The 25680-nt window shown below is 38.6% G+C and overlaps 1 protein-coding gene across 2 annotated transcripts in view; it reads right to left on the reverse strand.

The window, feature by feature from the left end:
* Positions 1-25680, reverse strand: part of vldlr (very low density lipoprotein receptor) — a 55895-nt gene that overhangs the window by 21020 nt on the left and 9195 nt on the right. For both annotated transcript variants that reach the window (XM_037117307.1, XM_037117308.1), the window contains exons 2-10: positions 24299-24418; positions 18995-19117; positions 11816-11938; positions 9459-9667; positions 5425-5587; positions 4519-4641; positions 3531-3653; positions 2095-2214; positions 347-472 (exon numbers count right to left, since the gene is read on the reverse strand). In XM_037117307.1, coding sequence (XP_036973202.1) covers positions 347-472; positions 2095-2214; positions 3531-3653; positions 4519-4641; positions 5425-5587; positions 9459-9667; positions 11816-11938; positions 18995-19117; positions 24299-24418 — 1230 coding nt within the window. The remainder of the gene's footprint in view (positions 1-346; positions 473-2094; positions 2215-3530; positions 3654-4518; positions 4642-5424; positions 5588-9458; positions 9668-11815; positions 11939-18994; positions 19118-24298; positions 24419-25680) is intronic.

Genomic DNA, 25680 nt, shown 5'->3' on the forward strand with positions numbered 1-25680 from the left:
ATTAATAAATGGATTATCAAAAAATCTCACTGGGGCTGCTGTGTTGTACTGTGTTATACAACGGCCTCTAAAATGACCACAAAATAAAAAAATAAAAAAATCACCACATCTTTAAATCATTTGGTCTGCTGTGTTGAGGTTCAATGGAAAAATGTATTTTTGTGCTAGAATTATTTTCTATTTCGAGTTTTGAGCTGAAACCAAGTGAAAAACCCAGAGACAAACAGACCGTAAATAACAGGGAAAAAAAGGGTGTCATACTTCACCCATTGTACAACTGAAGGTTGAGAGCTGCTGCACTTTTTCCAGGGGGATCAAACGTATTCTCACCCAGATGTTAACTCACCAACAGCCTTGCACACTCCGGTGGTTGGATCCATCTGGTAACCGTTGTGGCATTCGCACTTGTACCCTCCCTTCAGGTTGATGCAGATCTGACTGCAGATGCCTGGGTTCAGACACTCATTGATGTCTGCACACAGACAGCGAGAGGAAGGGAGAGGAGGGGGGTGAGGAAGAGAAAACAGAGGGGATACAGCTGGTATCTGACATGTTTAATTAATCAAGTCAGCTGAATCCTTCAATCGGGGTAATCAGATGATGTACACGACTTGGCTACAAAAACTACTGATATCTAGGCTAGACCAAAGGTCTTTTGAATTAAATTATACTTAGCTCTTTTGAATACAATTACTTTTCTGCAACATTCCCTTGATTCTGATTGTACAATGATGTGAGCACAAAATAAAAATTAAACCTAACTATAATTGCCGTTGATGTTTTGCCAGAATGCTCTTTAGCAACAGCTGCTCATCAGAATTAAATGTAAATATACAAATGTTTTCAGGAGTTTAGTGGTTATTTTACACTAGGGGGCAGATTAAGCGCCTCTGTGCAACCAGTGGGGTTCATTCCAGATTGGATTATACACATTTCCCAATATCCGAAGCACTGTTTGAGGCCAAGATTGGCTCAATAACAAGACTGTGTCGAATCAGTGCCTCCTGAATGCAGACAAAAAATTACAACACATCCAATCACATTACACAGTGAGCCCATCAGAGGCCATAAGTATACAATGAGAACATGTGCAAGCCATAAGTGAAATGGCTCCAAGTCACGCCAGCACACACATCTGACCCAGTCTATTGCATTAGAGATTTCCAGTTATAGTTACAGTAAAACATTTTTAGCATGACAGTCTCTCCAGTCTGGAAGCTTTCTTTTCAAACCATAAAGAAACACATCCCAAGGATGTTCTTTATTTTGGAGTCATTTGACTGATGTGATGTGTAACAGTTCTGTCTCATCCATTGACAACTTCTAAAATTGAGGTTTGCTGCTGCCAAGTGAACAAAAATAAGCAATGGTTGTTTTTTTTTCTGGACTCAAATTCACTTATGTTAACCTGGGTTCACAAAAAAAATCACATAGTTACAGTCAAGCTGACAACCAGCAGGAAACATTGCAAGAAAAAAAAATAATCAAAGCAAAGACACAACCGAGCTGAACATTGTTCCAACAATGCAGTCTTTCAATCAATTACCAGTTACCAGAGTCAGAGATATGTTATATGTATCTGAGTAAACTGGCAAGTACAACTGACGTAAAAGACATTTTTCACTGTCTGTTGCCAAACTAAGTTTTATCGACAAGGATTATGAGAAAGGGAGTTCAAAACTTGATGGGTCATGAGGGTCATGGGTCCACTTAGTTCCTACTTACTGAGACACAACCAAATTTCCAACTACATCTCAATTAGAACACATCAGGCATCTTGATCAGAGGAGAAGAATGTTAGCAAATGGAAAGGAAAAATGACATGATAGAGCATCATCATAGGGTATATTATTTTCAGATATCCTTTTCAGGTCAAAATTTTGAGCTCCCAATATGATGTCTGGGAAATGGCTCCATCCATTGATGCAAGGTATAAAGTAATGTTGAAATGTATTCCAGATCACTACCTTTAACAACAAAAACTAGAAAAATGATGCGGTGTCCTGAAAAAACAAAATCCAAAACCAATGCCAGCACAAACATTTACAGCTGTCAACCGTCATCTAGTGTGGCTCCAATGTAAAGGTCCCCTACCTCCACAGGTCTTGTGGTCTATGAGCTGAAGTCCAGGTGTGCAGTCACACTCAAAGCCAATCACCATGTCTTTGCAGATGTGAGAGCATCCGCCGTTGTTCAGGAGACACTCGTTTAGATCTGAAGCACATAAAGATAACAGGGCTGTGATGTAGATGTAATATCTAAGATGACACTTATAATGCAAGCAGGACACAAAAACTGTGGGTACCACTTGTAAATAATTCTGTTACACTCATGATCAGTAAAAATGCAGCATCTGGTCAATCAGTTAAAAGGCTGTTGGCAGGTGAAACCAATCTTGGTCACAGGATTTCAAAGCCACCCAGCAAAGACTGATGCACATTTACTGTTGCATTTGCGAGTTAAGGTGGCAAAAGTAACCAAAATGGATGCAACCTGATTATTTAGATTGACATTTCACTTGATTAACTTTCACAAGGTCACAGGAGGGCTTCCAAGTATTTGAAAAAGTTGCAAAAGACACCGCTCTTCTTTGTACTGGACACTTAAAACTTCAACTCGCCATGAAATTTGATAAAACAGAAAAAAAGGAATTTCTGCTCTCTTAATTCAACAGCAGACATTGCACTAAATGAAATAGGATTATTTAGCTCATCGCCCACTGTGCACACTTGACAATAAATAGGATGATGATCAGAATTTTGGAGTTCTACAATCCCTTAAATTGATCATATACATTTCATTTCAGCTGTAGAAAAATTCAGGCTCAGAAGTTTAGTATTAAGATTGTGAAAAGCATAATAACTTTTGGCAGAGTTCTTTGGTCCATGAAAGAGAATTATTAAGAAGCACAAGTCATTCTCTCACACTGAACTGCATACACATTAAAGTTGCATGTGGTGTGACTTATGTAAAAATCCACATATTACCAGCCTAAATCATTGTGCAACAGAGAGGGGAGTCATTTTCCTGCTCAGAGGATAAGACATCTGAACTACTGAAAAGCATTTCGTCTCATGAACAGTGACTGAGTGACTCAAGTTCAAATAGCTCTTATTAATTTGCAGATTACTGTAGACAAAATGTGTGTCGATCACAGCTTAGCTACAAGATTACTCATATTTACACAGATTATAGTGCACATATTCACACAAAATGAATATACAAAAAATACACATGATAAATCTTCATATGATCTGCCACTCAGAAGGTGTGTCAATATTCTAGTAATCCTCTGTTTAAAGAACAGATGCAGATGACATTTCAAAGTTTTCCTATGAAGGCACACAGCTCTCCATCTCTTCAGTTATTGCCTCATTTACATCATTATCCATGTAAGCACCAGTGAAATATCCTAATTAACTGTAGTCAGAAAATCAATATCAATAGGCCTGTCAGGCACAATCAGAATAAACCTGGCAACCTCACTGTGACTACAAGACTTAAGAATTTAATGTTTTTCTTTGACTCACTGCATTCCTTGATGGGTTCGTCGCTCCAGTCGGGACAGTCTCGGGCCTTGTTGCACACTTTGCTCATCTCAATACACTCTCCGCTGCGACACTTGAACTTCTCTGGCCCATTACACTGAGTCACTGTGGAAAGATTAAAGGATACGACGTGTCAAGAGCAGTCAATGCTTACATACAACATTCTTTAACATTTACTAAGCTTTTTTTGAAAATCTAATTAAATGATAAGCCACCGATGCATTGTTTCATATCAGAATGGGACTTTTCTTTTACAGAGCCAGGCTAGCTGTTTTCCCCTGCATCCAGTCTTCACACTAAACTAAGCTAGTCACCTCCCAGATGTGAAAGTTATATCCATCTTCTCATCCAATTCAAAGACTTCTTGCAAATAATGAATTCTTCAAAATGTCCTATTGTCTAGATTCTGTGAGAAAAAGTTATTGTAACTAAGAAAAACAGTTGTTACTTCCAAAGCTTTTCAGAAAGGTTTAATACAACAGTTAAAGGTTTATCTTATCCCTCAGTTTGGTTTAAAAACTGAAGTTGCTCAAAAGAGTAGCTGAATCTTCAACATCTGAATGATAATCTGTCAAATATACCACTCTTTAAAGTCTGTTTTCTAAGCCATGCTTTATGCTACTGAAGCAGAAGCACATGGAAACAAGATAACTGGGGATTTTTTTTGTTCTATTTGGCACATTTATCTTTTAGATGTGCACAGTCCTGAAGTAGATTGTGACAGCATTAGATTGTTTGTAAAAATGCATTTAGAACATTTACATGCCCACAGCATCTACAATGACAACACACACACATTCGTGCAGCTTCTAAACCTCAGGACAGCCTGAGGTAAAATGTAAAAATAGAAGATACACAAAAGACAAAAAATATGAAAAATAATGCTTCTTCATCTGATGATGCCCTCAGGAAAATTAAGTAAGTAATTTGTAAAGCTGTACAGACACACACGCACACACAGAGCACTTACTGTTTTTACAGTTGACTTCGTCTGATCCGTCCGTGCAGTCTCTGAGGCCGTTACACTGTCTGCTGCCCAGGATACAGTTTCCATCATCACACTTGAACTGATCTGGTCCACAGGTGCGTACAGCTGCCACAAACAAAGGCACACATGTAAGTTGTGCTGAAAGGCTGTTCAACAACTGGATAACTTAAGTCATTTATCAATTAAAAAACCAAGTGTTCTGGTAGTGTAAATGTAATCCATTGGTTTACATCTGACCAACGGTCCAAAATACAAATTGAAGTCATAACCCTAATACTACTCAGCACATGGATTAGTTGAGAAATAACTAGACAAGTGGATAAACCGAGATTGTTTGTCAAGTAACTAATGTCAAATTACTGAATGAGTACAACACATAATGGACACTGCTCATGGTGTGCGATATTTTTTTCTTGTTTTTTTATATGACCTGCAAATCTTCAGCTGAAATTATTCCAAAGTTAACAAACAGTGTCTGCCTGAAACACTTGGATGCAAACCCAAACCACTAACTTTTTTCCTTATGGACAAATCTGGATTTTTCCATGTTTCATCTGATTTATGACAAATTATCTTCACATTATGACACTGGAAACTCATGTGGATGATGCTGTAGGTAAACTCTGTGTATTAATTCTACATATCTTTGATTTCAGGCACACATCACATCCAATACTCCTGAACTCGTATCCCTTACTCACTCATTTCATTAAGCTATCTTGGCAATCTCATTTATTACCCCAAAGTAGGATAATACACATGCCAACACTATCCCGTAGAAAATGGTTTAAACTTGAAACGGTCTGCTGTGGTAACAGATACAATGGATTTGGTATTGATCTTAAAATACTTGATTTTTTAATGATTCTGACAGCTGGTTGTACATACGACAGTTGGCTTCATCGCTGCCATCCTTGCAGTCGGGGTCTCCATCACACCTCCACTTTTTGTGAATACACTCTCCTGAGCGGCACTGCATCTCACTGGATGAACACTTGGCTGGTGGCGTTGGGTGACGGCCACAACGAGTCGGCGACTCATCTGATTGGTCCTGCAGGGGACAAATCCGATGTTTCAGAGAGATCGCCAGAAAAAGTACAATAAGATTTTCTGTTTTTAAATGGAGAAATTATGCTGCTTGAAAAGATCATGAAAATAAAAATGCAGTTTTGGTCCACTGTGTTTGAGCAAACATTCAGTTTGTGAAAGCTTTTCCATTTGCTGGCATAAACACTCACTCTCTTGCAACCTTCTCCTGCCAGAGAGACTGCAATTTAACTCAAGACCTAAAAAGACCAGTTAGAATGAAAAATAACACTTTGAAACTCAGAAAGCGAGACATGTTTTGATCTAGTTTAAAGACACATTTATAAAAACTAATCCAGAGTAATGGTAGGGCTCATTGAGTTTTTTACATTTTTCCATACAAGTCTGAATAACATATCCCCTGTAAAACCAAACTTCTCATTTTTACTCTTGGGTCATTCCACGCAAACTAACCCAAAATCCTTTTTCCAGTTCATATCATGGACTTTCTCTAAATAAAATTCAGGTTGAAACTTCTGTCAAATTCATGGGACCTTGTAAATTCCTACAGCTGTACTCCAAATATTTTTTTAAGTTATGATTTTTTAAGTTTGGTCCTCAGGGCTGAATTTCAGCATTTTTGTGATTCTTCGTATGCATTTTCTAAACTCAGTTTGGAGTACAGCCGTAGGATTTTACATGGTGTTATGAATTTAATAGAAATTTTAACATGAATTTCAAGAAAATCCATTATGTTAAGTGGCAAAAGTTAACTGCAGTATGCATCTTGTATTTTGGCAATTTATTTTGGCGTGAATTTTTCCTCAAGAAAAGTTAGGCCTGGTGGCATATTGCAGGATTGCAGCAGAGTCTCTTTTTCATGGGGGCTCCTTATCCATGAGCTGTATGAATTCCAGATGAGTGTGCCGACTGTAGCTGTAGTTTTCTCTGTAATTTTATTTATCTCACGATTTGAAACTATCCCGACAATTGAGTCTCAACTCAAAACTGATCCTGGATTGAATGAATAATAAGGGATCACTATTTTCAGTCTTTATGCTCCAATACACTGTGCCAAACTGGGCCCATAGTCGACCAAAAAAAAAAACAATACCAAACATCACTGATAGATGAGATAAATTGTCTGCAGACTTTTTTCCATAAAATGTTAATTCATTTGAGAGCAAAGATGATACTCTTGCCTGTTTGCCGCCTCTTCTTTTTATACTCTCAGAGTGCTCTGTTGGGTTTTAAACTCATGTCTCCAACAGTGAAGACCAGCCTCTCTGCTGCATCCTCAGCTTCAAGAACAGGAGCAGTGTTTTTGACATGAAAGACTAAGCACTGATTTATGTTTGCCACTTCAATATATTAATTTAAATTGTTTAAGCTTGGCAGTATGTGTTGGTCAGCCATTCTCATCTGCCATCTGCCACTGCTCCACTATGTGTGATAAACACAACACACCTCTTGTTTATCTTGCAATGGTAGACACTAATTATTGAGTCATTAAACAACAAGCTTGCAACTGCCTTTTTGAGGATAAATTACAAGTGCAATAGATTATTGCAGCACATTTGCGCAAGTGCAAATTTTCCTGAAATGTCTGATACTAAAGCCCTGCATGTGGTCAATTTAACACTGGCAGGCTGCCAGACCTTTTAACTGGTAGAAACCCTGTTAAGTTGCAGATGCATACCACCTCCTAACATTTGCTATCACTTCTTTAGCATACAGACAAGCTAACAAACTGGCATGTGTGCAAGGATAACAATAGGTAAGGAAGTGGATCGACAGTGTTGTGTTACAGTGTGTAATTCGGTAAAGCGCCAACAATTTTCTGCTTTCTGTTTGCAAGAGCTGGAGATTAATTTAAAAAAAAAAAAAGGTGTTGAGTTCAATCTTGATGAACAGACACTATAGACTCAAGTACGAGATCATCCAACATGACACATATCTACATTTCTTTCAAGACAAAGGACTTTAAAACTATTGAAATTCCTTATATTTTGTTACAAAAGGCCTTTCACAGATTTCAACCATCAACAGAGGATCCAAACAAAGACGTACATTCACCTAGCCTTGTTGTTTAATTGACAGGTGATCTGGGGGACAAGTGGGCAGAAATTACATGGCAGAGAGCTTTTAGGACTCAGATCTCACAGATGATTAACACTTTAATTAGAATTTAAACTGGGCAATCAGACAGAATGGGATCAAGAGGAGGAGCAGGAAGTGTTTCTCACACTTTCATCATCTTAGAAAGTCACTGACTCATGTGGGAGCAGATTAATGGAGTGTGAGAATGTGTGAAGGAAGCTCCATAACTGTTAACACTGACGCAGGACTGGCTGAGTGTGAGAGAGGGAACAACAATGACCTTCCCATTAAAGAGTGCACTTTAAATATTTGTGGGTGTGAGTGTTTGCATCAGTTTTTTCATTTTCCTGTGAGGCCGTCACAGTGATAACCACACAGCCAATTAACAGGTACACAGCAAATCGCCGACTCAGTGGAACTTGTGCTGTCGTGTGTGAAAAACGTGTTTGGAGTGTCAAAGTCAGTGTGTGTACGTGAGATTGTGTGTACATGTACGAGGCAGGTCAATAACCACAGGCTGTTGCGAAAATTGAACTTGCAGAACCAGTGTGTGCCTGTGTGTGTGTGCCCTGGGGAGATCATACTCTGCAGTTTATTATAGTGAGATGGCATCTATTTAGAAATGAGAGGGTGTGGGCTCGTGGGCCTGTGTGTGCTGCTGAGTGGGAAAAAACCCAACCACAAAAGGCATCATGAAACTTTGTTAGTCCTACAGAACATGTTTATAAAAGATGGTATAAAAGACGGTTCTGCTTAGTTGTTTGCATCTACTGTACTTAATAAAAGTACTAGCAATTTTAAAAATTTACAAATCACATAGACAAAGACAATAAAAGACAAAATGATGCAGGTTAATATTAAATTAAGGGCACCACATAGCTAGGACTGGATTTGGTTTAAGTTAGTTCCTCCAAGGCTCAAATGTGTATTGCAAGATTTTATTTCAGAAATTCCCCCTTTGGCAACATTCTTATGAGTCCACATTTACATATGCATGTCTTAAAATTGCACAGTCTGCACTGATCACTGGGCCAGGTTTACTGATTAGAACATCCTGAAAAGGTCTTGTTTTTTTTTATTTTAGAAGATAGGAGCAATACTTTGGACTGCAGCCTTCTACATCTAATATATGGTATACCAGGTGCCTTCAACATTTTTCAGGCCAAATAGTTAGCATCCTAGTTTGTTGTAATGCATATGTACAGCTAGATTAGCTGGCTCACATAAGTGAATCATGGGTAATATTGTGCACATTAAATGCTTTGTTGTTGTTGTTTGTTGTAATGCATACGTACAGCTAGATTAGCTGGCTCACATAAGTGAATCATGGGTAATATTGTGCAAATTAAATGTTTTGTTTTTTCATGAAATGCATGTTTGCTAATGATATGCTGGATCCACGTTAATGTTAGATACATTTTTGAAAGAATAAAAACATACTAAAATATTATTAACGTGCCCACCTGCAGCAACTCTGAGGACCACCTGTGGGTCTCGGAACCCCAGTTGAAGAGCCAGGTAGTACCTTAAATCAGTTGACACTTATCGTATCCACATCCTCTTGCCATTTTAGTCCAATCAGGCCTTACTCTCAATCATCCAACCAAACCTTGCCAAATTCCTGTTTTTGCCAATCTCAGATGATGCAACAATGTAACTATCCTTTATTTTTGTCTAAAAGTTTTAATCCTGCTTTTAAGAGTTTGTGTATATTTCATATAGTGCAACAGTGTATTAGCGTATGTGTATGTGTGTAGTTTTTCATTTTTTATTGTGTTATTGCACTTCTCTCATACCTGGCAGTCAACATCATCGTCGCACACCCAGCTGGCTGGGATGCATGAGGTGTTCCCACATTGGAACTCACTGGGACCACAGGAGGATGGAGCGCACTCCACCTCATCAGAGCCATCACCACAGTCATCCTCGCTGTTGCACACAAAGTTCCGGGAGATGCAGCGGCCACTGGCGCATGTGAACTCGTTTGGAGCACAGGTGATGTTACCTGGGGGCAGTTAGGAGAAGAGAACGAGATGATGCAAAACACACTGTCCACATACTTTTGGCAGCATGACCATAGCCTTATTGCTGCACTGCACAAGTTATTGTAATTTTCTTAATAAAATATGATTCCTGTGCTGGCAGGAAGCAGTGGGAGTCTAACATGACAGAAGGATGACAGAATGTATGGGGCTGGTCGTAACATTTGATTAACCTGAGTCTGTGTTGAGGTTATGGTCTCTGAAAACATGCATCACTGCAGTAAAACATCCTGCGACAGAGTTCAAGGACAGCAGGGGCATAGATTTAATGTAAGCAAACAAGACAATCACCAAATGTCTCCTACTAGCAGCTCAATTCTCAATTAGCATCTGAGCAGCCAGATAGGATGGTACCAACTTAATTTGTTGTTGTAGTATAGGTTCAAAAATACATAGTGATGGACATATAACAGCTACAGGACTGGTATCAGCTGATACACTCTTGAAGCAAAATTTTTCCTAAGTTCAACCCTGGAATACATTGCTGGGGACAGGGACACCTGGACTACCTTGCTTAGCCTGCTGCCAGTGTGACTCAGCCCCAGATAAAAGTCAGAAAATGGACAAAGGATATATGAAATTTACCAACATGCTTAAGGCTGTGTGGACGTGTTCTGTCGGATCCAATTATTTTAGTTTATAGTTCTTCCAGGCAGAGCATCATGCTCTTTGCAAAAGGCTGTTAGTTTGTTTTTGCTGCACAGCTCCACAGGATAAACAGCTGCAGGATGAGAAGTAATTGATGCACAGCAACTGTCTCAAGGAGTAAGACGTCAGTGTGTAAGACATCAGCTGTTACACATAATTAGTAGTTCTTGGATCACTTCAGAAGAACAATCAGTGTACTTCTTAAGGCTGTAACAGCCTTGTGTATTCCACAACTTTCCTGCCCCTGCACAATGCGAATCAGGCAGAACTGGCATAAGAGCACAGCTGTAAGGAGGCTGATGATCTAAAAGAATCAGGTGCAACAGTCAAGTTAGGTTGCTGCAACAACTTTGTTTCTGTATTCAAATTCTGAGGCATCATCCTATGAAGTCTGCATTTTGAGAATAAAGACACCTTCACAGGGTCAAAGTTTTCTCCAAATGTAGCCAGGATGTTCGCATTCCTCTCCATGGTGCTAATAATCAAGTCAGTGGTTTAAAGCTGCTTTTAATCAATTCTTGTAAACACAAGGCCACAAAGTATCTTGTGAAACATTTTTGTGCCAGGGTTCTCCCCAGACGGTGGAATGGTGGCGCTGCACCGCTATACTGCTAGCTCAGCGCCACTATACTCATTTTCAATGGTAGCTGCTATGTAGCGGGTGAGGGTGACGAGCGAGCGTCTGTCCGGACAAAAGAAAAAGCCACAGCAGGATGTGAATAATGGGTGGCAGGGATAACCTCCATTAGCTAATCTTGACAGCAACTTTGACATATTCCTAACAGGGCATTTCAGGCAAATCAAAGTTAGAGGGATATAAACTGTAAGTGACAAAACCATTAATGTTAATATGACTAAAAAAATATATTACTTAATGAGTTTTCACACAGCATTTGCCATTTTGTCACTTGACCATTGCTCAGAAATGTGACATTATGGTGAGAATTATGATGCAGGAAAGAAAGCTTGACAATTACAGCGTTTACTGGTGTCATTTTATACATGAGTTTTAAAATATACTGTCAATATGTTTAATGCAATAGCTACATTTGAGGGATCCTTGGAGAATGTGTATATAATTGGCAGATATATTGATATCTCAATTTTTTATTTTCCAATAACATCAGCATTGAGCCCAAAAATCAAGTTTCTGTCCAGCTCTAGCATTTAGGTTCTCATTGACTTGTGAAGCTGGACCATCAGAGGCAATGGCAAAGGTTCAGCCTGGCCTCTGAAAAACACACCCACATTCCATGGACGATTAAGTCAGAAAAAGAGTTGCTGCCTGCAGTTCACACAGTTCTTTCAGTCAAAAGAAAATGAATATTCCCTACTCACTTCCTGTGCTATACGATTACAAAAAGATGACATATGTTCAAGAATAAAAATAAAAATTAAAACTGTAACTGAAAATCATGTGGGCAAACATTATCTGCGTGACAAAGTGGGTTTTTTCCACTTACCACAGTTGACCTCATCTTCTCCGTTGTCACAGTCCTTCTCTCCGTCGCATTTCCAGAAGATGGGTATGCACTGTGTAGAGCCCGCTCCACAGCTAAACTCGTTCACACGACACGTCCGCATGTCTGCATGGGCAACCACACAAAAATACACTGTCACAGTACTGTCTTTTGTCTTTTCTTCTTTCTATTATGTATACATTTTTTTAAAATCCATTTGTGTAGCTTTGCATTTTGAGAAAACACTGTAGCTTTGAGCAAAAGAAAATGCACTGAAGTGACACAGAATTATTAAATGATTTATTAGAGAAGAGTAGAGTAGAGTGGACTTTATGTTGGAGCCAAAGAACTGGCAAAAAAATAAATAACTGTCCCCAACATTTTCTGGTCCATGCTGGTCCTTTTCCTTTCACATCTTTGCAAGGACTAAATCACTCAGATACACAACATTACAAACCTCACTGTCCTGTCCGAACAGTTTTGTGAAAGAAGTCTGCTGCTGGGAGACCACTTTATTTAAAATACAAGCTTCACTGTGACAATCAGAGGATAGCAAATAGTGCACAGTAACTTAACTGACCACATCTGTATCAAACAAAGTGCTTACAGCCACATTGCTGATTGTTTGATGTTATTTCAAAAGGACAGCTCATCTGCATATTTGGAGCATCAAGGCCACATTCAATCCTTCACTTCTCATTACCAGTTCTGATTTACTGCCATGACAAAGCCTGGGAATTTCAGTTCACATGGGCTTAAAAAGCATACATAAAAGAGTTAAATCTGTGATGCTTATGCAGAAGGATATAAAGAAAAAAACAAAACAAAACAAAAAAAAGCAACATGTTCAATTGTTATCACACTGTCATGACACAGCTGCAGTGGCTCCACTTGTTGCCTTTTGAGGGCACAATGCTGTTATGATAGCAGAGCCCAAAAACATAAATAGAACAGGACATAACAAGGTCACAGTGTAACTAACTTCTTCTTAGCTGGAGAACGTACACAGCTTTTGGCAGATTAAGGGTGACATTGAGCTACAAGATATATGTCTGAAGAGAGGAATTTTACAAGTGTATTGATGAACACAGCTCTCAGTTCTAGACTTCAAGTCACTGTCTTTTAAAATATTACAATGCCTTCATCAGAGTATTTGACGTTTTGACTCCATGACAAAGACTTGAAACTTGTCAGTTTGTTTTTTAATGTCTAACAATTAGGAAATTCTAATGTTTAAAAAGACAATGCAAATGTTTTCTTTTGATAATACAAAGATCAGTTTTACTCTTATATCATGCATGTGTGTTTTCTTTGTTTTAAATATCAGTCACCTGCATATTAAACTCCAGGTGAATGACTGACAGCTGAAGAACCACTTCATCACAGTACATATTCACTCCACAGTACATGTTTCCAATAAACACGTTTGACTCTTATCCCTGCAATCTTCCACTGTGGAGGCTAATAACAAGTATTGTTGTACATAAAAACGGACTGCACACCGATAAGGGCTGCTCAGTGAAACAGGAGATGAATACGAATTGAAAAGGGACTCTTGCAGATGTAGAAATTATTGACAAGGATTCTGTAGTTTTTGCTGAGCCAGGTGACGATATGAAGCCATATTTCAAAAATCCAGTTCCTTTCTCTTCCCAATACATGATGAATTGAAGGTTACATACCATAGTTTTAATGTGAAAAACAACATAAAAAAAAAACATGTCTTAACCTTTTATTTCAACTTAACATAAATAAATCATAGGTCATCAACACCGTCAACACTGGGTGGTGGTAAAGCCCCAAGAAACACTAAAGTACTAGAAAGGCAACACTGAACTGATCAATTGTTAATCACTACATTTATCACCAACTATTTTGCTAATCGATCTTTGTCCCTCTCTGTGACAGTAACTAAATCTCTTGGGTTGTGGATAAAAACAAAAAACATTTAAGGGATTGGGGAACCACTGATCAAAGTTTTTGGACATTTTATACACAATAAAACTTGTTAGTTGTAGCCCTATAATGCACCAGCATGGGGCACAGAATAAAGCTGCTAGCCAATGTTAATTTGGATGTACTCTAAACTTAGTAACTTAGACTTAGTAACCAGAGACTGCAGCTGACTTCCTTAATTCAACACTGAGGCAAAAAAATAAACTGTCATTCACACAACTACCGCACCTTCACACAGAGAGAGCTGAGATGCGCGTGCGCACGTACACACATACACACACAGTAGATTCCATTCCCTGTTGCCAAGTCATGTGCAACAGCTGCTCAAACAGTACACTGATATAACAGCTATAGTAGCTGGGTTGACCTGCACGTACACCACTGTAGCTATGAATGGAACTTTAACACAAACTCTCACACACCCACACACACACACGACTACAAACTGGAATGCTGTTTAGGACCTTCAGTTGACCGACGGACTTTTCCAAGAGCAAGAGGAAACAGGTCATAGCAATCAACCAACAAGGAACCATCAAATGGCACGCCAGGACACTTAGTCATTTAAGTTCTCAGCAGGAAACTAGAATTTCAAAAATGTTGATTATAAAAAGGTACTGTTGCAATAATTCACTGTTAAAAGAATTGCATTGTTGTCCATTAGTGTCTTTTTGATACGGTCAGAAATATTCAAATCTTTCACATGGTCGCTGTATTCAACTAATCATTCATCTTTTTTGCGATAACAAAATTAACTTAAACTTTTAAATAAATTATAAAATGGCAGACCCATCATCTAAAGAATAACAAAACAAAATTAGCAGGAAAAAAAAGCACAAAATGTACAGTTCTACTAGGAAAGTCTTGGCAGTACACCAGCTGCTATCTAAATAGAGTTAGTTTCAGCAAAATGAACAAAGATTAATTTCAAACTCTGAGCCATTATGCAGCTCAGGATAGGCCGAGGATAGAATGATCAATTCAAATATTAACAGGTTGAAAAGGTAAAAAACAAACAAACATTAAAATCAAGGTGACATAAGCAGGAAAGACGCAGAACAGAGGTTTTAACCATAATAATACCTTGTACCTCCACAATGCTTTGAAGCATGAATACTGGGAAGAGCCAAAGCTTGCTTCATCGTCTGGGATATTTATGTCATGTTAGAGTACTTTGCATCTGTATTTTCCACTCCATTGTCTAGGCTTATCTAGCAGCTACAATAGGCACCATTCTTTATTTTGTCTTTCTAACACTGCAGGAACTTGGGAAGGTCTTGGCAACACCTAACAGCCAACAGCTTTGAATAACTCTGGTGTTTTAACAACTCCCCAAACTGCACCACTCCCATTTTGGCAGCACTGCACCACAGATCCCCATCCAAGAGGGATTTGCTCCGACTAAGATGTAGTGTTGTTTTTTTTCCTGCCAGGGGTAAAGAATTTATTCTTGTATTGTTTTCAGGTTAGTGCATTCAAGCTGCAGTGTTGACACACTGCAGCAAAACCCAGAGAGGACTGCTCTGTGAAAACTCAGAGCTGGAGTCAATCCTGTCACGCACCTGAAACCCTCTGCTGCCCTAGCAAATATCACTTCACAAACACTGATAAGAAGCCTGGATCACACGCAGATTGACTTAATATTGTCGTGGTCGTAGCTTTGCATTTGTTCAAAGTCGTGTTTGATGTCACACAACAAAACTCCTGCTAGTGCGCCCCTAAGAATAACCCTCATTATTGGGAAATATTCCTCACCATTATGTTTGGAAGCAGTTTTCTCATCATTTGGTACATCTGTTAAAGTAAAGTAACACTACATACACTAAACCAACTTAATTCACTATATTTAGGTCTAATTCACAAATATGTATACAGAAATATTTGTTGACATGAGTATTGATTAGGGGTGTCACGATTCTCCAAATCCTCAATTCGATGTGATTTTCGATTTTAGGGTCACGATTCGATTCTCGATTTTTTTCTTTTTCTTACAGAACAGAGGCCTATGCCATTTTCAGACTATTCTAGTCTACGATCAGTGGTTTTATTCATCAAATTTTGTATAGTAAATCTTATTTCAAAAGATGGGCTACATATAAGTGATGCAATTTCCAATGTATTACATTAGGCACTAACGGTCAAATTTAAATAATTTATTTACAATATAAGGGTAACGATCTTGTTCTCAGTCAAGTGGAAAACAACAAAGACAAAAATAACAATAATAATAACAAAAATGGGAGGTCACAGAGGATGCCTGGCAACAAATGTGCAACAAAATAAATAAATAAATAAAAAGTATAACAGTCATGTCCAGAGTCATGGAACAATGAGAGCCTTAACAAACTATATCCTAACAGTTGAACATAAAAAAAATAAGTAGTTTGGACTTTTTTGTCCCCTGAGAATGACAACTGTCATTTTTACATTGTTCAAGTTTTTTTTCTTTATCAAAGATATGTTGTTATCTTTATCTTAAATGTTTAAATCCAGTGTTTTCCACCACCGAATAAGGCTGCAGGTCTGCTGTTATAAATAGCCCTATAGCGTTAGTTATAGCTTTTGTGCGAGCTGAGGTCTGTGGAAGTTTTATTGTAAACGAGGATGGAATAGTTGGCTGGACCAGTGATGGTGTTTTCCCAGTTGTCAAATCTACATCCTTGTGATGCCGGCGAATGTGTCCTGCCATGTTTGTAGTGTTTCCCGTGGCCGGGTGTGGTACACGCACATAGCATATCTTACACACGGTGGTCTTCTTGTCGACAACACGAACGTTGTCGACATAACTCACCAGGAACGCAAAATACTTTCATACTGGTGATTTAAGAGAAGCAGGAGCTGCTTCAAGCTCCGGTGCCGTTGCTCCTTTATCTGCACTTGCCATGGTGTCATGATCTGCAGGTTAGCTAACTAGCGGCATCGGCTACAATGTGCGTAATTTGCGTAGCGTGCGTGCGTAGCTTTGCACACCTCCCTGGGGGGTGATCGTCGATCCTCTCTTTGACTTCGATGCTTGAGACCATGACGTAATTTCGATCGATTTCAATAAAAAATCGAAATCGTGACACCCTTAGTATTGATCATATTTTATTCTGGGTATGATGGCCATAGTTCAACAGTTGATCTCCTTTAGGAGTTTATGTATCTCATTTGCTCAGCCTCACTAGTTAAATGAATGAATAAACACTAGATGAAGGTGATTTATTACATTTAATAAGTGATGGATTTTTTCTAGTTTAAACTCCCTCACCATTACGCAAACAAGTGTGAAAAGATTACTTTTCTTTGATCAAACAGCAGGTATTCATTTTATTTCAAACTGGTATCATCTCATACAGTTAGCGATTTACAGATACTGTATGTTGCATTGACACACAGTTAAGCTTTAGCATCAAGGAATTAACATTTTAAGTCATGAAATGGCTTTGATGAAGCGCTGCTGAAAGAAGAAAGAAAGAAAGAAAGAAAGAAAGAAAGAAAGAAAGAAAGAAAGAAAAAGAAAGAATTTGCTTCCAGTAACATGGATAAAGAAACACATTCCAGCATTCAGGAAGTTTTCAGGAAGCACAGTAAATATCCATCAAGCAAGCGTTTGATGCCTTTGATGTTTATTTCTGTACCTGAGGAGATGCCAAAGTCCATTAGTCTTTACAACAGGACAGTGAAGACAGTGAACACACCAGAGATTCTCATTAAAAGACGACTTTGGTGTAAATACTTCACTTATCTATGAGCACCTCAGCAAAAGCGAGCATCACAGTTATTCAGTCTAAAGCTCAGCATTCTCCCTAGTTCCATTTAAACAACTTATTTATTTGACAGGGCTGCTCACTGGGGACCCCCCTCACTGCTTTTAAGTGCATCACTGCATTTCTGCAACAGTGAGAGGTTTTAAAGACACAGGGAAATCTACTATGCTCTCTGAAATTATTTTTTTTTAAGCTTTGCAGTTGGATGGTAATCCAACTCAACAACTAATTAGTTGTATATCTGACATGGTTTATGGACCTCAAGGAAAAGTTTTCACATTGTATTATCCCAGTGTTGGAGGAGGTATTTAGAAACTACAGCCCAAAATTACTACATTACATCAGGCCATCAGAACTTTAGCATAATAAAGTATGTACAAATCGAAACCTAAAGAGATACTTGACATTATGTATTAACATAATGACCACAACTACAGCTTGAATGTGGTGGCCTCTGTATCAAGGATCCTTGTGTCCATTTTATTTTTGCCATCCAATAGACACAGCAGGCAAACAGCTTCTAACTCGGATAAACTGTTTTAGGTCAGTTTGTCCTCTGTGTCTATTGCTTTAACTTGAACCTGTCACACACACTGCAGTGATTAAGGCGGCTTCCACCATCTGACCCTCTGGAGGATGCATAGTTTCTTATTAAATGGTCTGCCTTGTTGTAAATCTACATTCAAGTGCTTTGTTGCTCTGTAACCTGCTCAGTGGTGTGTTCAAAGTAATACAAGAATAACAGGAGTAGCTGACCTGTGTGCAGCAGAAGGCAGAGGGAGCAGAATTAATAATCATCATGCAGCACATTAACAGAACATTTTAAAGACTTAAGTTCTGGACCCTGCTGTCATCTGCACCCCAACTGTATACTGCGTTGATAAATGTGGGTTAAAGAACCTCTTAACAAATGACCACAGTGTCCATTTTACAGGTTAGTTATTAATCTCTCTCTCTCTCTAGATATATATATCTATATCTATCGAGAGAGAGATAGAGATATATATCGAGAGAGAGAGAGAGAGAGAGAGAGAGAGAGAGAGAGAGAGAGAGAGAGAGAGAGAGAGAGAGAGAGAGAGAGAGAGAGAGAGAGAGAGAGAGAGAGAGAGAGAGAGAGAGAGAGAGAGAGAGATATAAACATACATCACACTTGCGCTTTAACCAAAATTGAGTATGAAGGAATAACCTGGTATAACTTCTCCCATAAGTTTAAAAAAAATAAAATAAAAAAAATCTATGACCGCCTGAAAATTAATGTTGCTTTGATGTGGATTTCCTGCCTTTCACGCAGATCAGTGATATAACCACTGAGATATTCAGTAGCTGCGATTTGGACTGTAGCATCAGTGATCAGTGTGGTTCTTCAGATATACTTCTTGCTGACATATTTCTGAGATGCTTGAAGTAAATATGTTTCTATCATTGCTCAACCTGCCACAAAATGCGTGGTTCATCAGAGAGAAAAACATCTACTCACGGCAAATTTCTAAGCTCTCGTCGGTCCCATCCTCGCAGTCCGGCTCCCCATCACAGTGCCATCGCTTTGGGACACATTGGCCATTTTGACACACAAAGTCCGCCTCCGCACATGTTTTTCTAACTGCAGTGGGTGAGAAAAGAGAATGATTCATTAAAACAGAAGAGGATAGAGAGAGCTGTGATTCTGTTTCTTTAATTTGAGATGTCTTCATGAAGCCTAAATAAAGACAGAAAGGGGGAATAGAACAATGGAATGTCTGCACCCCTCATGAATAGTAATTGCATTACACCCAACATCACTGCCTCACTATTTATCAGGTGAAAAGGTCATAAGTTTACAATTTGTTGCCTTCTTTCTAAGCAAAGCCCACAGTCTACATTTGCATCAAGAATGCACTAGAGATTTGACTGCTGCCTTTATTTTCTATCAAAGGATGAAGATGGAAAAACACATCAAGAAAATGTGTCAGTCTTGAACATGCTGTGGATGTTTGCTGACAATTATTGCTTGTCATTATGGACACGGCAGTCAAACACAGAATTAAGAAAAACACTGATGACCTCAACAAGCAACTAATGGTCTCAATTGATCATATGAAATAGGCAGTTGAATTATGAACTTCTTTCAACTCAAACGACAAATTTACCAATTTAAATATTACTGTATGATGATGGTATACTTAACATTACTAAGTAATATTGTAGTACCAATAATGTAATCGTAGCAACATATGTTGCACACAGCTACATTAAAGTTAGCTTCACAGACTGACAGGTCAAGCTGATACACAGCTATGAATCCAAGATGTTAAGATTAAAAAACTTTAAAAAGATCAACTCAAAAGTTTAATGGGAGATTCCAACAACGCTGTTCTACCAGCTGGCTGTCATTTTGACTCAAATGGCCTCCTGTCTACGACAGACATGTGGCGACCTCCCACATTCTTATTCAGAGCAACATCCACTATCCTTAGTGCTTTAAAAAGACATAGCCCTAACGACAACGTTACACAGTAGGAGTGGTGACTCTTTGAGCAGAGTTTCTTTGTTGTTGTGAAGCAAAGGCATCTGCGACAGAAAGAAAGCTGAAAAATTGATGGTTTGCAACTGAAACCTTTCATCTTGAGCTGCTTAAGACAGCGTTAATTATGAGAAGCTCTGATTAGAACCAAGGATCATGCAATATGAATTTTATGCAACTGATTTTGACAGAAAATAATTAATTAATCATTCAGCCCCATCTCCAGGTTATGTTGATCTGGTTCTAATCAAGACATTGGAAAAAACACAAAACGAGAAGACAGGGAAACACAAACCTGACAATAAAAATTTATAAATGGTTTTCTGGAAAATTGAGTATTCTATAGCATTCCTGATGGTCTGCTAGAAAATGAGATGGAGTGGTTTAAGGGATTTCAAAACTGTCAGTAACACAACCCAATCCCCACTACTTTAGCACCTCCATGTCCACTCAGGGCTTAAGTCTCTCTGCGAGGCCTTTCCTCAGACTCTGACCAGAATACAAACATGTGCCTCAGAAACAACCAACTCCAATTTGAGCCACAACAGCAGCAAGTCGCAGTGGACCTCATTAACAACCTTGTGTTTTATGAATTAATTTTGAATTCTAATCTTTCAGAAGGCTGCAATCTGTTTTAGTCCATCAGTTCACCATCACCAAAGTCGCCGATATGCTCATGTTTGGCTATTGATGCAAACCCATATTTACCTATTTAATGCAATTTGCCAGTAAAACCACTGTCATATTGTATTCATCACTTTTGTTCTGAGTTTCTCGAACCACCAGTCATTTTCAGTGGTGATCCAATTTGCCATTTCTGATGTTAAGTAAAGGGTAAATCTTCAATTAAGCAACACCTCCTGCAGCTGTTTCACATTAAAAAGTATTCCAGCAGCTCAAAAAGAACTATCACTCCTGTTGCTGGTGGTTTTTTATTCTAAAAAACATGTACATTTCCATAGCAGTTAGTGAAATGAAACATATCTAATTTAAGAATGTGCAAGCCATTAAAATAAAAGTAATCTCTTACTATCATTGCCAATTTATTTTCCTGCTGAAGAATCCTTTATATATTTTTATCTGAAGGGGCTATTCTTGTCATGATTTTTCCTCTCCATAACCACCTTGCAGTACAATCATCTGTTCTTTTTTCCCACTCCATCCCTTACTTTCTAACTTTACTTGTTCTTTCCTCCATCACTTCTAGTTTCATGACCCAGATAGATGAGGAAGAAAAAAAGAAAATGGAAAGATCTGAATTGTAACACACACACACACACACACACACACACACACACACACACACACACACACACACACACACACACACCTCTGTCATAGCCATATTTAGCTCCGCTCTATCTGCTACCTTCCCATCACCAGGTCATTCTGTCCCAAGGGATGCTAGGAAGGCTCCTGGTGGGGCTAAGCTAACATGGAGGGTTTTGAATGTCATGTGACATCTGTGTGTGTAAATGTGAAGTAGTGAGAACATGTGCCATGTGTTCTGTACTGTCTCAGGGCACTTTGTACCAAATTCACCAAAAGAAAGCGTTACAGTCAGTCAACATACTGTATCTGACAGTTTAAGGTCATATTCAGAGCTGCTGACATGTAGCCACACTAAATAGTTTAGAGGTTGCCCAATATTTTTCAGGGCTGATACCAAGAATGATTATTAGTAATCTAGGAGATTGATAACTGGAAAATATTTACATATGCAGGAAAATACAAATGTAAGTCTCAAAGTTGAGAATAGCCAGTGACTGAACGAAACCAACAACAATTTGCTCAAGCACCGTACTTGTATACACAACTTAGAGGCACTTCGGTTTAGTATTTCCATTTTCTGCTACTTAATACTTCCAATCCACTTTCATAACTTTAGCTAGCAAATTTAGATTATACAGCGCTTATCAGCCATTACTTGTGACATCATTTTGTGTAACAGACACTGAGACAAGAGTGGTGACCAATAACAGAGAAAGGCGGCATCAGAGCCAAATAATTATTGGCAATAAGATAAAAAGAAAAATGACACTGATAATCATGGGCCTGATAATAGTCTGAAAATAGTTAAATTGTTACTATTTGATTATTAACTCAGCATGCACAATATATGGCATGTTGGCTGGACAAAGACATAACTTTGTTCTAATGTCAGATTGTCATTTGTTTAAACAAACATAAATCAAATCGACAAACTAGCAGATCAAATAATTTGTAGTCCTCTATCAATGGAAGAAAATTATTCTAGGCCAAAACATGCAAGTCTCAGTCTCACTGAAAGAAAAGACTCCCTCTGCAATCTTGGAAGGTGAGATCTAACAGTTGTTGCCTCATCTAGATCCAAAATCAATCAAAATCAGTTAAATATTCAGCAATGACTTTTGAATTATTGCTGGTAGTTCCCCTAAGTCAACTCCAAACCCCACTTTCCAACTATTTCAACTGTCCTCTCCCTGCAACGCTTCAGAGAGATTTCAGAGCAAGATTTTCCATATGCAAGACTTGTGTTTCTAGTCACAAAACAGATCCTATCATTTAACACAAAAAGGTCTACATCCATAGGAATCACTTTCCATAATGTCAGACACTTATAAAAACAACTTTGGCCTGACAGTGGCTAAAACAAGCACTTTTAGTGGACGTAACTGTACTGGTCGGAGTGGCCCCAAAGGACTATGTTGCAGCCCTGTTGCACCTGCCAGCTGAGGTAATTCAATGGACCTATTCCAAAACATTTGGCAAGTATGAAACATTTACACACCATTACATGGTAATATAGGACCAAGGTTTAATAATACTGAAAATCCCCTTCAATGTTTCTGTCTAACACCAGAGCACTATGTAACACAGAGTTGTATGTATCTATATTTATGTACTGACATCAGGTTGAATTTGGGAGAAGGCAGATCACCTCATGAAAATGCCTTGAATGTTCATTCAAATTCTTTGCTGCCTACTGTCCATCCAATTTGGGTAAAAGCAAAGCTGATGGTGAGAAAAGGCAGTTTTCAGAGTTAAACAACCCATTCTGTGGTGCTCCATTAAGCCTGGGGTGCATCCAAATGTAGTGCCAGAGCTGGTAACTGGAATGAAAAACAACTACTGGCACCAGCCAATGTGAAAAGTTAATCTGGCACCCTGTGAGGTGACCTTTTAAGATACGACTCAGACTCCATTTCCAGCTTAATTTACATATTGTTCACTTTGGCAGGAAAACATGCTTAATTGTATCCAAGATGGATTGTCATCCATTCACCCACACTCCATCAAACACTGCATTAAGAGGGTAAATAGAACACAATTTCAGCCCACACAACTAATAGGAGCAATAGAAATGGCAACTGATTTCCACACAGAGAGATAGCGCAGACATTAAAGGAGAACGTCTGCCATTTTTAACTCATATCCCTGTTGATCGAGGTTACAGAGTGCTATCAGTAGGAAAAATAACATAAATTTTTTGCACAATATTGACCAGATATCAGGACGGCGGCTAAAGCAAACCTATGGGGGCAGACATCCTTAAGTTTCACTTTCGGTTATGTCTGCCCCCATAGGTTCACTTTAGCTGCCGTTCTGATACTCAGTAAATTTTTGACAAACGGGTACACAGGGCATTTTGAATTTTAGTTTTAGTATCCTCTGTTGTGGATTAATGAAAATTTGATGTTTTGGCAAGCATATACAGAAGCTGGGCAGTGTATGTGGAATTAATTCACAATAAACTTAAGTTTGTGTTCATGTCTCCCATTTAAACAGGGTACTGAATGATGTGTTTGAATGTTTTTTGGACAATAATGCTCTAAAGCACCGAAGAAGATATATCTGACTTTGGCTACACATACACTATTTGTTAGGATTTATCTATTGTTGATAGGTTGGAGACTTTTCATGAGATTTGTTGACATTAAAGAAAAAATATCACTCGCATTATCCACAAAAGGATAAAACTACAATTGAAGCAGTTACTGTTACTGTCTGGTGAGTGAACAGATACATTTCAGTGGATATCAAACACCTGAGTGTTTTACAGAAGAGGCTCTAAAGTTCAGACTGTAATGACAGTGTTACAGTAAGCTGCATTTGGACTCAAGCTGCCTATGACTACTCGGTCAGTGATTGCTAAACGGAACACAAACACTCCCTCACAGTAATCTCCTGTTCTGTTTTAAATGTAATATTATTATTCAGGTATGAGTGTTTTCTATACCAACATTCATGTTGTGTGCAGTATGTGTGCTGTGTGACAGTAGTGTGTCTTTAGTGTCTCACCACAGGAGCCCTCGTCGCTGCCATCGGTGCAGTCCTCGTCTCCGTCACACTGCCAGACGGAAGGGATGCAGCGACCGTTTCCACACTGGAACTGGCTGGCCTCACATTCTGTCTTAGTAGCTACAGAGGAAGACAGACACAGAGGAGGTATGAGTCTAGTAGTAGGAGTAACTGATTACAGTCCCAAATGATTCACAATTATCATTAACTGTTTGTTTAGATGTAATTTGCTTTTTGTCTGGCCCTTGCAGGGCCCCCTGTAGTGCTGTAATTTCAAAACAAATGGTTTGAAACAGAGCTCTCTGGCATTCACAGCAGATTGGAGCTACTGTGAAGAGAAGCCAGCTACACATGTTGGATTTAATTTCTCCCTGCCCGATTTGTTTCACATTGTCCAAACTTGATCTCTGCTAACGACATCACAAAAACCAACCCCTCATACTACTTTGTGGTGAGAGTTCTGTGTACCCTTGTTATCTATACAGCTCTATGCGCGCACACACACACACACATCACAAACAGGAGAGTAAAACCTTTCTCAAATTATATTGTGTTTGAACACATAGAAATACACTCACATTCCTGTATTTGCGTTTGCAACTGAAGATGACGCAACATCAATATTTTAGTAGAGAACCAAACCTCAGTGTCCTTAAAATGTCTACTTGGTACCATCGGTTTAACTGTTGTCTCAAGACATCGGATATAAGAACTGATGAAGAGGAAAAAGAAGGGACTGAGCAGGGATTTTCCCCCTATTTTCCCCCCCGTTGTTCTGACTGTGGATTTGATGAAATGATTAAGGCGATAGCTTTTCGACTTTGGAAAGTTGAATAAAATCAATGACAAAAAGAAAAAATATTAAACTGACAGATTTATTCAGCACTGCAGATTAACATATATAGGTCAAGAGAGGGAAGCAAAATAAAAATGTGATTCTGCCTAGCAAAAAACACTCATCCAGACACTGATAAAACCCCACTAATCCATTAAGGAATTAGTCAATCGACAAAATCGTAAACTGGCAAGAGTTTTGACAAGGGCATCATCATTTTACTTTATTTCCTAACAAAAAAAAAACAACTCATAACACACCTTAGCCTCTTGAATGAGAATATTTCTTGTTTTCGATATCTGGCTAAGGTGAATCCTTCTTGGTTTTGAACTCTTGAAGATGTACCACCAGACTCTTACCTTTCAATGGGGCAAACAATTTAATGATTGATGGAATGAGTATTTGGCAGACTAATCAAACAACGGCAATCTACCAAGAAAAAAACAAACAAACAAAAAAAAAAAAAAACAGTAAATGACACTTTCAAGTCAAGGCAGAAGTGGCTTTACAAGCTGTACCCTCAATCACTGGACCTTTGATTCAGACA

The sequence above is a fragment of the Acanthopagrus latus genome, chromosome 12 (assembly GCF_904848185.1).
Source record: "Acanthopagrus latus isolate v.2019 chromosome 12, fAcaLat1.1, whole genome shotgun sequence".
Taxonomy (NCBI): domain Eukaryota; kingdom Metazoa; phylum Chordata; class Actinopteri; order Spariformes; family Sparidae; genus Acanthopagrus; species Acanthopagrus latus.